General features: G+C 41.2%; 1 protein-coding gene across 1 annotated transcript in view; it reads right to left on the bottom strand.

Annotated features, from left to right (window-relative positions):
* Window positions 1–512: 512 nt before the first annotated feature.
* LOC122552261 (complement C3-like) overlaps window positions 513–14,599 on the bottom strand; it is a 115,016-nt gene continuing 100,929 nt past the window's right edge. The window contains exons 38-41 of the mRNA XM_043694948.2: window positions 10,003–10,089; window positions 7,875–7,958; window positions 3,405–3,540; window positions 513–938 (exon numbers count right to left, since the gene is read on the bottom strand). Coding sequence (XP_043550883.2) covers window positions 797–938; window positions 3,405–3,540; window positions 7,875–7,958; window positions 10,003–10,089 — 449 coding nt within the window. The 3' untranslated portion in view covers window positions 513–796. The remainder of the gene's footprint in view (window positions 939–3,404; window positions 3,541–7,874; window positions 7,959–10,002; window positions 10,090–14,599) is intronic.

The raw sequence follows: 14,599 nt of genomic DNA on the forward strand, positions 1-14,599 counted from the left end.
GGGTGGCAACCCCAGATCAGAGTAGGCAAGGCCTCTTCTGCCAGTCCTGGGAGAAAAGGACATATTGCCTCCAGAATTCACATAGAGGGGCATTGATTTCCCCTCTCATATCCGGGGCAAATCTCAGGAACAGTGCAGGGCAGCTTTGTATAGAAAGGGCTTGCCTGGATGCACAATGCACTTTCCAAGATGGAGCAGGTAGAAGGGATGCCAGTGAATTTGGGGATGCTGGCAAGTTGCAAGTTTCTGCTGCAAGACTGAGCTGGAATCAGACTTGAAGGACAATAGAGGGATGTGACAGATGATTAAAGTGACATGATTCCAGTAAGTTAGGGTGAGAGAATTTGTTAGGCTTCGTAGAGAGTACCAAGAAACTCCACTAACCCCGATATTAGCCATACAAATCACGGGATTCAACCCTTTGTGATTTGTTGACCACAAACATGTCAGAAAAATATCATTCAATCTGAATGACAACTGACTATACTACAAATTTCATACAAGTAATTAAATAGTTTTCAATACGTTTTTATTGTTGGTAATCTCACCATGATATTAACATAAAGCCAACATAAAGTAAATAACCACACATATTGGTCAATAAACACATTTCTAAGAACTGTTGTTGAAATTCAACTTTTATGTCTTTCACTCATCCAATGTCACACGCAGGACCTTACCCCGTAACACTTTATACATGTAAGACAAATCAGTTTCCACGTTATTTGATACAAAACCATTATTTATTTTGGATTATTAGATGCAAATAATACTGATTATTTATGAAACAAAAATACTAAGTGGGGCAGCCATTAATCATTAAGATTTCAGAAAACTCTGCCAGGCTCTGACAGAGGCTCCGATATCGATTATTTTGGCACTGCTCTTCTGTTGGCCACATTTCCAACCAGGTTGTGTCTCCAATCAGATAGCTGATCCTGAAACCAAAAAGGTACTGATTATGAGGAAGAAAAATGTTGCACATTGATAATGAACACTTCTGAAATGAACAATACCTTGCCATAACTGGTGGTTACTATGACTTTAAGAGGTGTATTTTGTTGTGGACTTTTTTTTAAAGAAGAAAGGGGTACAGAGGTGCAAAGCAGTCTGGTCCAAAGCCAACAGAGTAAACAGCTTGTGAGGCCTTGGGATGTTTTCTTTAAAGTTGAAACAATAGAAGCAGCCTGAATGGGTGGGGTCAAGTTCCCACAGAACCAGTTTTTGTTTAGTTTTAGCTTTCAGTTGCTAGACTCTTGAAGTTGTATGTGGAAGTTTTTATTCCTCTCTCTCTGTTCCAGTTGAAAGCTGGAGTTGTTTTTCCAATTGCTAGAATTGTGTGTGAGACAATCTATTTTATTGAATTTAGCTTTGCCAAAAGTGTGCTTACGGGATGTTACGATATTCAAACAGTTAACTAGTAGTAATTAATATACATACTATTTTGTTAAGTATTGAAATAGAGTTACAGTTAAGTCAATTCTTTTCTTTTATTATATTGTCTGTACTTTAATTATAATGTGTGAATGAAGTGTGATTTTTACCTTTAAAATAAGAAAAGATTCTGTCTAGACTATCTTCTTAATATATTCTGAGGGGGTTTACACTATTCACATTATTTACTTGCAATGGTGACCTCAGAGTTGACCTGTATAAACTGCTGAGGTGGATCAGTTTGGAAAACTTGATAAGCATAAAAACAAATGAGATTCTCCATTCCAAACAAACCAAATCTAATTTTGCACTTTAGGTTTTAGCAAATAGAAGAGAAAATTTCGACGAGAATCTCACTCCTGAGTGGTGAGGGGAATAATTGCAGACACTCACACCTCTTTGCTATCTGACCTCACCTCATCTCTGCGTAGGTCACCGTTTTTCTGGGTACAAAAGAGAAAGTAGATAGCTCGACTTCCCAACTTGAAAGTCAGTGGTAAAGCTAACAGTGCTTCTCTGGGCCCTCCACTTAGCCAGTATTCCCAAAAGGCTTATTTACAGTGACTGCCTGCACCCCTCCACTCATGAAATTTGGCATTAACAAAACACCAGCCTCACCACATTGGGGCTACACAGTGGCTCAGTGGTTAGCACTGCTGCATCACAGCACCAGGGCCCCAGGTTCGATTCCAGCCTCAGGCGACTGTCTGTGTGGAGTTTGCACATTCTCCCTGTGTCTGTGTGGGTTTCCTCCGGGTGCTCCGGTTTCCTCCCACAGTCCAAAGATGTGCAGGTCAGGTGAATTGGCCATGCCAAATTACCTGTAGCGTTAGGTACATTAATCAGAGGGAAATGGGTCTGGGAGGGTTACTCTTCGGACGGTCGGTGTGGACTTGTTGGTCCGAAGGGCCTGTTCCCACACTGTAGGGAATCTAATCTAATCTAATCATCATGGCAGCATATCCCAGAGTAAAGCATAATAGAGTTCAGCACTTTAGTACTGTCCTTGCAAGCTCAGAGAAGAGTGTGGTCGGGAATGTTCTACCCTGAAGTTCAGATTGTCGATTCTTCTTTGTGTCAAGAATTTGAAAGGCGGTTTTGTGACAGTACAATGTCAGAATACTTTTAAACAGAGCTTATTCATTTTTCAATCAACCTGTACAGAGATGTTATGACGCACCTCTGAAACAAGTGGAACTTGATACACAGACCTCCTGGCTCAAAGCTACGGACACTATATTGTACCACAATAGCCCCAGCAGGGCCGCAGAATCATCAGGAGGGGAAGAAGCCATTCGGCCAATGCACCGACCCTCAGAACAGCATCCTATCAAGACCCAGCCGCTACCCCCTTCCAACACCCACACTATCCCTGTGACACCACATTTCCCGTGGTTATTCCACCTAGACTACACACCCCTGGACACTGTCGGCTATTTAGCATGGCCAATCCACCTAACCTGCACATCCTTGGACTGTGGGAGATAACCACAGCACCCATAGGAAACCCATGCACACTCAGGGAGACATGCAAACTGTACACAGACGGTTACCTGGACTTGAACCTGAGTCCCTGACACTGTGAGGCAGCAGTGTTAATCACTGAGCCACCATGCCACCCATGAAAAGAGAATTGATCAGACACTTGGCTAGGATCAGGCAACGATGAGGAAAAGAATCCTCAGGGCCTGAACCAGTAGAATTGAACCCATCACCTTTACAACTTGGCTACAACACTAGCCTACTGCACCCAGTATTCCCAGACAGACTCTCACCCAAGTCTCGTCAAGGCCTGAGTCTGATTAACATCCCTGATTGGATGATATTGGGTGTTTTCAGATGATTATGGATGTAGGCATGATTGCTGCTGTGACACATTATTTCATATAGACTATCAATTAAATGCTAAATGTGGGAGCATATAGCAAATTATACAAAAGAGCAAATTTGCTTCAGAATTTGCAATTTACCTTTTACCATCACTCCACAAGTCTGATCCCTGCCCCATCAGTAGGTAATCATTTTCCAGGTCCACGTTAAATGTTTCTTCACAGCTGGCATGAGTGATGAGTTCTCTGACTTGTCCTTCAATTACATCATCGCTTCCTAAATACAGAATGCATGATCCAGATGGAAGATTATTCTGACCACAGTTCAACATTTCCCAACACATTAGCTGTTAGCTACAGGTGGCTAGAGCCATGTGTGATTATTAAGTGTCAATTAAACTACCATTTCAAGGTTAAGTCAACACAATCCCACCCCATCATAAGAGGGAGCTGACTGGTGGTGTAACCTCAGAGTCACTACACATCAGGTGAGGTTGAGAAGGTGTGAACTCTTGGTATGGAAATTGAAGTTGCAGTGTCATTGTCATTCTATTATAAAGTAGCCACCCAGCCAACTGAGATAACAAATCCTTTACTAAATGACACACTCGGCATTTGCAATTGAGGACATGTACCATCACAGACTGCTTACAGTGTAGAAGGAGGCCATTCAGTCTGTCATATCTGTGTCAGCCCTTTGCCGAGAATAGAATCACAGAATTATGGACAGTGAAGAAGGAGACCATTCAGCCCATTGTGTTTTCACCAGCTCTCTAAACATTTTGACATTGCGTCAACCTCCTGCTATTTCTCCTTAACCCTGCGTTTTATTTCAATTTAAATAATCACCTAATGCACGCTTGACCTTGGCTCCATCACCCTTCCAGGCACTTTTGGACCCTAGTTGCTCTTTGTGTGGAAAAATATTTTCTCACCTCCCATTTGCAAAACACTTTAAACTGGTGTGCTGTAGTTTTTAATCCTCTTCGGAGTGCAAACAGTTTCTCACAATCTCTGTTGTCCAGGCCTCTCATAATTTTGGAAACACCTATTAGTTGTCCTCTTAGCCTTCATCTCTCAAGGAAAACAGTCCCAAAATTACCAGTCTATCCTTAGAACTGCAGTTTCTCATCCCTGCAACTGTTCTAAACCACTCCTACACTCGCACTAATTAATTCATATCCTTCTTAAAGTGCAGTGCTCAGAACTATCTGATATAATCACATTGCAACCTCCCTGCCCTTTACTCTGTGCCTCTATTAATAACGTCTGGAATACAGTACGTTTTATTAATTGCACTCTTGTTCTGTCCTGTGGCTAGTAATCACTGTTAAACATATCTGCCCAGGTTTCTCTGCTCCTGCTCCTTGAGAATAGATCCCTTTCTTTTGTTCTATCTGTCTGCTTTGTACTAATGTATTATCAAATTCTTCTCCACATTGAACTTCATTTGCCACCTATGCACCTACTCCAGCAACTTGTCAATGTCCTTTCAAAGTTCTATACAGAGTCCCAGTTTGCAACTCTTCCAAGATAGCTTTGTGTCCCCTGCACAACAAAACCTAGATTATATATATTTATAAAAGATAACGCTTCCAATACTGACTCCTGGGGATCTCTGCTACAAATCTCTCTCCTGCTCAAAAATGACCCATTAAAAGCCTCACTGTGTTTCCTATCCCTCAGCTAATTTTGATGCCCATGTTCTCTCCTTTTTATCCATGAACTGACATTGTGGGTATTCCTACAGCACAATACTGCAGTGGTTCAGGAAGGCAACTCTCCACCACCTCCTCTCCATCTAATTAGAGATGGACAATAAATGCTGACCCAGCCAGTGACACTCATATCCCTCGACTACTTGTTTCAAACCTAATAGCATTAAAACCTCCAGGAAAGCAGTGTAAGGATTTCCTGTCTTCTTAAAGAGTGTGTTTATACTACCACTGACTTAATGCAGATCAAGGACAGCTGGATTCATCAAGGGCAGCTAGTTTTAAAGTTGTTAACGTTTTGCCTATAAATGTAGAACAACCTCGGTTATCCAAACATCAATTATCCGAATTTCGGACTATCCGAACAAGATCTCAAGGTCCTGGAGAAACACTATCCATTACCCAAACAATCAGTTATCCGAACAAAATACTCCCCCCCGCCCGTCTCTTTTGGATAATCGAGGTTATTCTGTACTGTGCCTTATACCTACCTATCATACCATGCCTGAGGAAGGAGCAGACCTCTGAAAGCTTGCAACTTCAAATAAATGTGCTGGATTATAACCTGATGTTGTTTGATTTTTGACCTTATCCACCCCAGTCCAACTCTGGCATCTCCACTTCATTGTATGGTACAGTATTGTTGATAATACATTCCCTGCGTTATTACAACCACATACCCATGTGGAAAAGGATGGATTGGTAATTCCTTTGGATAGTGTACAATTTCCAGTGTTATGTGTAGTCAAATCTATATTTATGACTTTTCTTATTTAATATTCAAAACAAAAAGCTATAGCCTTTCTCACAAGTCTACTGGGATACTGTTTTGAGGTGTCTTTTTGAAGTCCATGTACACCAACTCAACATCACTACCCTCATCAATTGCAACCTCTTCATAAAACTACAGCAGGACAGTTAGACATGATCTTCCTTTGATAAATCCCCATTGGCTCTTAGAAATTTAAACAAATTTTTACATCCCACTATTAATACGATCCGAATAATGGTTTCTAGAAGTTACCCTGTGACCAACATTAAACTGACCTGTCTGTATTTGATCTGGTTATCTTTACAATCTTTTTCAGACAAGGCTGTAAAGTTTGCAAATTCTAATGGCCTCTGGCCGCATCCCAGAGCCGCAGGGAAGTCACTGCCAACGTCTCTTGCAGTTCCCATTCTCACTTCTTTCAATATCCTCGGATGCATCTCATCCGGTCCCAATGCCCGATCAACTTTGATTATTGACAACTTATCCAAAACTCCGCCTGAGCCGATCTTAAATCCTTCTAGTGATTGAATTGTCTCCTTGGTCATGGCCCAGGCTGCATCTGCCTCTATTTAATAATTCTGTCATGCCCGTTACCTCTTTGCGTAAATCTCCTGCTTTGCCACTAATCAGCCGTACTTTTTTTTTTACCATTTACATACCTATAGAAGGCCTTGGAATTTTCCTGGAAGTCAGTGGCTCACCTTTTTTTAATCTAATTCCTCTTTGCTTCTCCTATTTGCTTCCCCACCTCACTTCTGACCCTGCCAATAGTTAACTTCATTCCCAATTTTATTTCCTACAACACAGTTTTCTCCTTTTAACCGAATTTTTAGCTTCTCCATCACCAACAGAGCTCTGAATTTGTTTGCCCTTCCTTTCTCTTTTGAGAGAATATCCATGTAATGGATCTTATGCATCTCCTCTTAGAAGGAAACCCATTACTCAGCCACAGTTTGTCCTGCCAACCTTTCTTCCTATTTATCCAACTTGGTTCCATTCTTGCGCCATTGAAGTCCTCTCTCTGTCAGTCAATTACTCTGAGCCTGGATTGCTCATTAGCATCTTCCACCATGGTCCTCAAACTTATAAAGCGATGCATACTGTGCCCTAAGTGATCACTCATGGACAATTACTCTACTTGGCCCACCTCATTTCCAAGATTCCGGTCTGGCAGCGTCTCCTTTCTTTCTGGATTTACAAATACTGCCGTAGGAAATTCTCCCGAGCACAATCTCAGAATCAAGAGCTTAGCGCTGGAAAAGCACAGTAGGGCAGGCAGCATCCGAGGAGCAGGAAAATCGGCATTCCCGATGAAGGGCTGTTGCCCGAAACGTCGACTCTCCTGCTCCTCGGATGCTGCCTAACCTGCTGTGCTTTTCCAGCACCATGCTCTCGACTCTGATCTCCAGTCCTCACTTTTAGATAGATAGATCACTTACAGTGTGGAACCGGCCCTTCGGCCCAACAGGTCCACACCGACCCTCCGAAGAGCAAACCACCCAGACCCATTCCCCTACATTTACCCCTTCACCTGACACTACAGGCAATTTAGTGTGGCCAATTCACCTGACCTACACATCTTTGGACTGTGTGAGGAAACCGGAGCACCCGGAGGAAACCCCCGCAGACACGGGGAGAACGTGCAAACTCTACACAGTTGCCTGAGGCGGGAATTGAACCCAGGTCTCTGGCGCTGTGAGGCAGCAGTGCTAACCACTGAGCCACCGTTGCCACACTCTAGGAATGCCTCCCCTCCACTGTTCTTGACACTACCATTATTCCACCGGTAATTAATAAGAGCTGCTCCATTTCTCACAACTATCAGTAAGTTCCTTGAAGATTTGTGTCTCGACTTCGTTCCCACCAGTGAGTGGTCTACAGATTATACCAGACAATATAATTGCATCACCTTGGTTCATTAGCCAATTTGGTTCCAAAGAAACAAAGAAACTTTACAGCCCAGGAACAGGCTCTTCGGCCCTCCAGGCCTGAGCCAATCCAAATGTACTGTCTAAACTTGCTGGTTGCTGAACCCTGTGGGACAAGTTTTTCCAGAGCTGTCATCACGTCCTAAACCAAAAACGCGATTTTCTCTCCATTCTCATGAACATGAAAATAACTCACCTTGTTTTATGACAGACTTAACTTCCATTTCATAATAGATGTAATTGTCTCTCTTTTCCTTCTTTTTAAATGCTATTTTGTATACTAAAAGGGATGAAACAGATTTAAAAAGAAAGATGTTAAAGGTTGCTTTTTTTTTATCATAGCCAAGCTGAGACATCAGAAATAACTGGAGAGCATGCTATTGATGGCTAGAATCATAGAATCCCTACAGTGGAGAAAGAGGCTTTTCAGCCCATTGAGTCAGCACTGACCCTCTGAAGATATCCCACCCAGACCCAGACACCTACCTTATTGCCACAGCTATGGGTTTGCCAAGGCTAACCAACCTTTCCAAACAGCCCTGGACGCAATGGACAATTTAGCATGGCTAATCCATCTTGGACAATGGGAGGAAACCCACGTTGACACTGGGAGAACACACAAACTCCACACGGACAGTCACCCAAGGCTAGAATTGAACCCAGCTTCCTGGTGCTGTGAGGCAGTAGTGCCATCCACTGAGGCAACATGCCTCTTTAGTTTAGAAATGTCCAAACAGTGGGGATGACCCCACTGTTGGGAGTTACGGAACAAGAGTTTTGGGGTCATGAGCATGCAGCTTCAACTGCCCAGCTGGTAGCTAGACATCTTCAAAGCTTGTATTTGTGTTGGTGGACATATGACCTCATCAATTGTTCCCCAATCTCTGACTCCGATAGCAAAAAAAAACACCTGTAAAGAGGTAGGTTTGGTTGAAGGTGCCCTGCTTAACAACTCAAGGCTCCCATTCCCCGCCTCCTCCGACCCATCAACACTTTAGCAGCCTATTTCACATAAGTCTGAAACATTAAAATGTGGTCACAACAGAAGAGTGTTAGAGAAGCACTGGCTGACCTATTACAGGTATTCCCCCGCTATCCGAAAGTAGAGTGTTCCTATGAAACCTTTTGTAAGGCAATGGCACAAAGCAAAGAAGCACTAACTTAAAATGGGAAAAAATTCACCTTTTCTCGTGAAGGTGGAAATCCTCTTCGGATTTCTTTCAGTTAGCGAGAAAAGGTACTAATGTAGGTCTTTCATAAAAATGAAGTGGCTTAAAGTGAACTTCCGAAAAGCAGGGGATACCTGTAATCGGGTATGTGTCCCCCAAACCCTGCCCGAAATCTGCAAGCTTCAATCTGGACAGTCAGGGATCGATTTCAATTGTTTTGGCTACCTCAAGTAAGAAGCAGATTGCTCCAAATGCATTCTGGGAGAAGTTAGACTGAGACTTTGCCGAGCACAGAATGTGTGACACATGAGTTTGGAGAGATACGTTTCAATGCTGAACACATACAACAAACTTGGCACAAACAGCTTCTCTGTCATTAACTTCGCAAGTTTTCTTCCTATGTTACTCATTGCTGTGTCCAGGAGTTTGATCCTCAGTTATGGGAGACTCCCAGACAATCAGGATAGTGATGGTGGCCGGGAGGGAGCAGTCATATCACAATAACATGAGCCTGGATCAGGGTAACAAAAGCTAGCCAGCACTATGGCTACCCTCCAATACAGTGGCCCCCAACGTCATCCTGTGATGGACACTGATGAAGTGTCACTTATTTCCTGACAGGGAAAGCATATTTCTTGTGAAGCAAACAAAAAATGGCAATTTCAAATATTTAGCAATTGGGTAGATTTAGTGCTCTTTGGTTGAGTTTGGTACCCTGAGATGGTGAAAGGGAAGGAACTGGAACAAAACCTTTGCATTCTTAAGAGACTATTTGACAAGAATCAAGAGGGCTTTTTTTGATCATTCATATTCTAAGCATAAACTTGTTTCTATTGATTTAACATCTCATTAAATTTGTCTATATAATACGCATGAACCATAACCATTACAGTCGCAATGATCAACTGCATATTCAATGTTTGATTCCACAGACCCTTCTTCAGAACAATTCTGATGAAGGGTCACTGGATTCAAAATGTTAACTGTTTTCTCTCTAGAGATGCTGCAGGACCTGCTGAGTTTCTCCAGCACTTTGTGTTTGTTTCAGATCTCCAGCATCTGTTGTTCTTTGGTTTTCAATTAAATATGCATGGTTTATAACAAGCCATTTAGAGATTAGACACAAGCATTTTTAATGCAGTGTGTTGAATTTACCATAATCCGTTCCATGTTCACATGCTTTATCTTCACGAACACCTGGAGAGATACGTTGTTCAGGCAATTTAGCTGTTATACAACTGCCTGCAAAACAAAACCAGAATTTAACTGACATACAATTGCCTGAAAGAAAACAGAATTTAACTTATGTACAACAATCTACAAAAAAAACCAGAATTTAATTGATATACAACAGCCTCCAAAAAAAAACAGAATTTAACTGATATACAGCTGTCTACAAAAAAACACAGAATTTAACATATATACAACTGTCTGCAAAAATAAAACAGAATTTAGCTGATATACAGTTGTCTACAAAAAACACAGAATTTAATTGATATACAACTGTCTACAAAAAAAGAATTTAACTGATATACAACTGCCTGCAAAAAAAACAGAATTTAATTGATATACAACTATCTGCAAAAAAAACAGAATTTAACTGATATACAACTGCCTGAAAAAAAAAGAATTTAACTGATATACAACTAACTACAAAAATACACAGAATTTAACTGATATACAACTGTCTACAAATAAAAAACAGAATTTAACTGATATACAACAGCCTACAAAAAAACCCAGAATTTAACTGATATACAACTGCCTGAAAAAAAGAATGTAACTGTTACCCAACGGTCTACAAAATAAACAGAAAGTAACATTTGCATAATTTCTGTGTTCCAGTTCAGTTGTTTCGGATAATGCATTAAAATGAAAGTGCAAAGCTTTGAATAGTTAGCTGTCTTCACTCTTAAAGAGCTTTCATTAACAGGCAGGTATTCATAACTGTTACATAAATAATTCTTAGGTTTAAAACAAAAGCCGAAATTGCTGGAGAAAGTCTACAGCATACATGAAGACAGAAAGCACAGTTAATGTTTCATTTGGACTCCAAACATTAACTTTGTTTTTTTTTCACCATAGATGCTGCCAGACCTGCTGAGTTTCTCTAGCTATTTCTGTTTTTGTTTCAGATTTCTAACACTCAGGGTTCTCTTTTTTTTATTTTATAGTAATACTTAGGTTTAGTTGATTATTGTTTTCATTTGTTAGGGCTGAGATGGGAAGAGTGTACTTCCTATTCAATCCCATTAGTCCACAATGGGATAATAAATATTTTACTTGGTTCCTCATATGGTCAGTTGTATGCTTTCCCCAGATCAAACTTAAAATAGAAAGATCCACTAATGAAGCTTCTTGAATACATTCAAAATTTATTTCAAGACTTATTCAATAACAAATATAAATCTATAACAAATGATATCATAAATATATAGAAATATAAATCTATATTAATGAAAAAATAAATGTTTATTCGAAATAACTCAACATAAGCACATTCAGGCATAACACATAAAGAGGGTAAGAGTAAATAAAGTGGATTTCTCTCTGAAGGAATTCACCATGGAGAGGAAAATACTTTGGCCAATAAATCTTAGTTCTTGAAGTGAAAAAGGTTGAGATTGAGATGGTCAGATAGCCGTTGTTTTGACATTCTGCCATGTATAGACAGGTATCAACAAACACTGACAGCCATCTCTGGGATCTGGGCAGATGCAGTTTGCTCAAAAATCTTCCACTTCCCCTTCAAGAGGACAAACTGAGTTCCCAATGACAGATCATTTTTCAGAAACTGAATTGGAAGCATTTACCTTCACCAGGCTGGTCACCACTGAAAATCCAAACAAAGTACTTTACTGAAAAACAGCTATAAAACTCAGTCATAAAAACAGCTAGATGTTCTCCCTGCAATGAGCTCAAGTAACCAAGATACACTATTATCTGGAATTATGTGGGGCTGAATCCCGTTTTCTTTTGGCTAAGTCCAAACTACATTGAGTTTTTGGAGGAATTTTTGTAGTGAAGCATAGCAGGTCTTCACACCTTATTGTACAAAACTTGCTACGTTAATTATCTACCCACATCGCATGCTGTCTCTCATGTCTGATTTCTACCCCATCTTATCACACACCATCCCCAGAATGATTCAGTACTCAGTGGATACCTCTTGTGCCTGCCCCATGTCAGAAAGGCAACTGAGCATATGGACAAATGTTAACAAATTGACGCTGCTCGTCCCTGGCAAAATCATAGAGTCAGAGAGAGGTACAACACGGAAACAGACCCTTAGGTCCAACTCGTCCATGCCGATCAGATATCCTGAATAAATCTAGTCCCATTTGCCAGCACATGGCCCATATTCCTCTAAACCCTTCTTATTCACAAACCCATCCAGATGCCTTTTAAATCTTACAATTGTACCCACCTCCACCACTTCCTATGGAAGTTCCTTCCTTACACGCACCACCCTGTGTGTGAAAAAGTCCCCCTTTAGATTGTTTTTAAGTTTTTCCCCTCTCACCATAAACCTATGCCCTCTAGTTTTGACTCCAATACCTGGGGAAAAGACCTTCACCATTCACCCTATCCATGCACCTCATGATTTTATAAACCTCTATAAGGTCACCCCTCAGCCTCTGACACTCCAAGAAAAACAGCCCCAGCCTGTTCAGCCTCTCCCTACAGCTCAAACCAACATTCTTGTACATCTTTTCTGAACCCTTTCAAGTTTTACAACATCCTTCCAATAGTCATGGCACAACAGCCAAAAGACCATGCTACCCTTGGCACATTGTACTGTGGCTGATGCTCCCGTGCACGCACATTGTCATTCTCTCACACAAATTGCTGTTTAATCACCATTGCAGATACCTCACCTTCCTATGGCTACATTTTGTGTAAAATAGCCCCTTGATCAGCACAATCCTGTATCCAATATCCATTGTAGATCCATATCGTATTATTGTCCAGTCAGAGAACATCACATACAGCTAATCAATCGTATACTTTCAAATACAAAATTGAGCTTTTATTTCCAGACAGCTTATTAGAGATCCACTGGGGAGGTGATGGCCTAATATATTTTCACTTGACTGTTAATCCAGAGACCCAGGCAATGTTACAGCTTCAAATCCCACCAGAACACACACTGGAGATTGAACTCAACAAAAATCTGGAATTAAGAATCTAATAAAGACATTGTTGAAGGTCAGGGAAAGCCCATCTTGTTCTTTGATGTTTTTTTAGGGAAGGAAACTGCCTTCCTTACCTGGTCTGGCCTGTGACCATATAGAGGTAGACAAAATTATGAGTGCATGGATAGGATAAATAGACAAGGTCTTTTCCCTGGGGTGAGGGGAATCTAGAACTAGAGGGGAAGAGGGGAAAGATATAAAAGAGACCTAAGGGACGACTTTTTCATGCAGATGGTGGTACGTGTATGGAATGAGCTGCCAGAGGAAGTGGTGGAGGCTGGAACAATTGCAACACTTAAAAGGCATTTGGATGGGTATATGAATAGGAAGGGTTTGGAGGGATGTGGGCCGGGTGCTGACAGGTGGGACTATATTGGGTTGGGATATCTGGTCAGCATGGACGGGTTGGACCGAAGAGTCTGTTTCCGTGCTGTACATCTCTATGACTCTATGACTCTTAACTGCCCTCTGGGATGGATATTAAAGCTGCCTCAGCCAGTGATATCCTCATCCCATGACTGAATTTTGAAAAAATGTCATGACCGTTGTGATGATTTGGCAGATACTTGATGCCAATGTCAATGGACATGTGTGTGTGATTAGTGCCCATGGGATAATGCCCTGAGATGTTGTCCAGTGTCCATCATGGGGGTGGCTCAGAGAAAACAGCAAGCTGAATTTGCCAGGTACACAATCTGGTTTTCCTTTTTGGGTTTTCCCCATCATCGAGTTTGTTTGGCAAGTTTGCTAAGAAGGGAGTGTGAACAACAATGAGCCGCACTGAGGCATTAACAGTGTGTTTCACAAGCGTTAATTCCAGTCAACTGGCATCTTGAGTCAGAATCTCGCCATGCTATTCTGACAAGCAGAAAAAATGGTGCGTGATGGTCTAGATGTCATGCCCGATTCTGCCATCCATCTCGCCAAAGCCTACATTGCTCAAAGCCCTATTAGGTTCCATTTATAATTTTCAATTGTTTTCAAGAGTTTCACTTTCCCTTAAAAATCCATAATCCTTCAAACTAAGTGAACAGAAATTGTTAAATATAAAGACATCATAAGTTACAATATCCAATTTTTTTTTCATATCCAAATCATCTCAAAAAGATTGCAGCAATATTTTCTTCTGGGAAAGATTTATTATGCTGATCAAAGTATTTTACCATTCCTCTTATCCTTCAATTACAATTTGCCTAAAATTGCAACAGGTCCATGGTAGAGCCATCTCCCAGGCCCTAGAATCCTCCCTGGATCATCTGGATAACAAGAAGACCTATGTCAGACTCCTATTGAGTGATTTTTGCTCTGCTTTCAACACCATAATTCCAACCAAGCTCATCTCCTAACTCTGAGACTAAGGAACTGTATTCCCCTCTCTGCAATTGTACCCTTGACTTCCAGACCCACAGACTGCAATCAATAAGGACAGGCGACAAAAACTCCCCCTTAAAACTGGTGCCCTAGATGCTTATGTACTCAATCCCTCACTCCTTACACACTCACAACCTTGTGGCCAAATTCTGCTCTAACTCTGTTTACGAGTTTGCTGACCACTG

Source organism: Chiloscyllium plagiosum, unplaced genomic scaffold (assembly GCF_037043375.1).
Source record: "Chiloscyllium plagiosum isolate Xiang-an unplaced genomic scaffold, Cpla_swu_hap1 HiC_scaffold_45, whole genome shotgun sequence".
In the NCBI taxonomy this organism is placed as follows: domain Eukaryota; kingdom Metazoa; phylum Chordata; class Chondrichthyes; order Orectolobiformes; family Hemiscylliidae; genus Chiloscyllium; species Chiloscyllium plagiosum.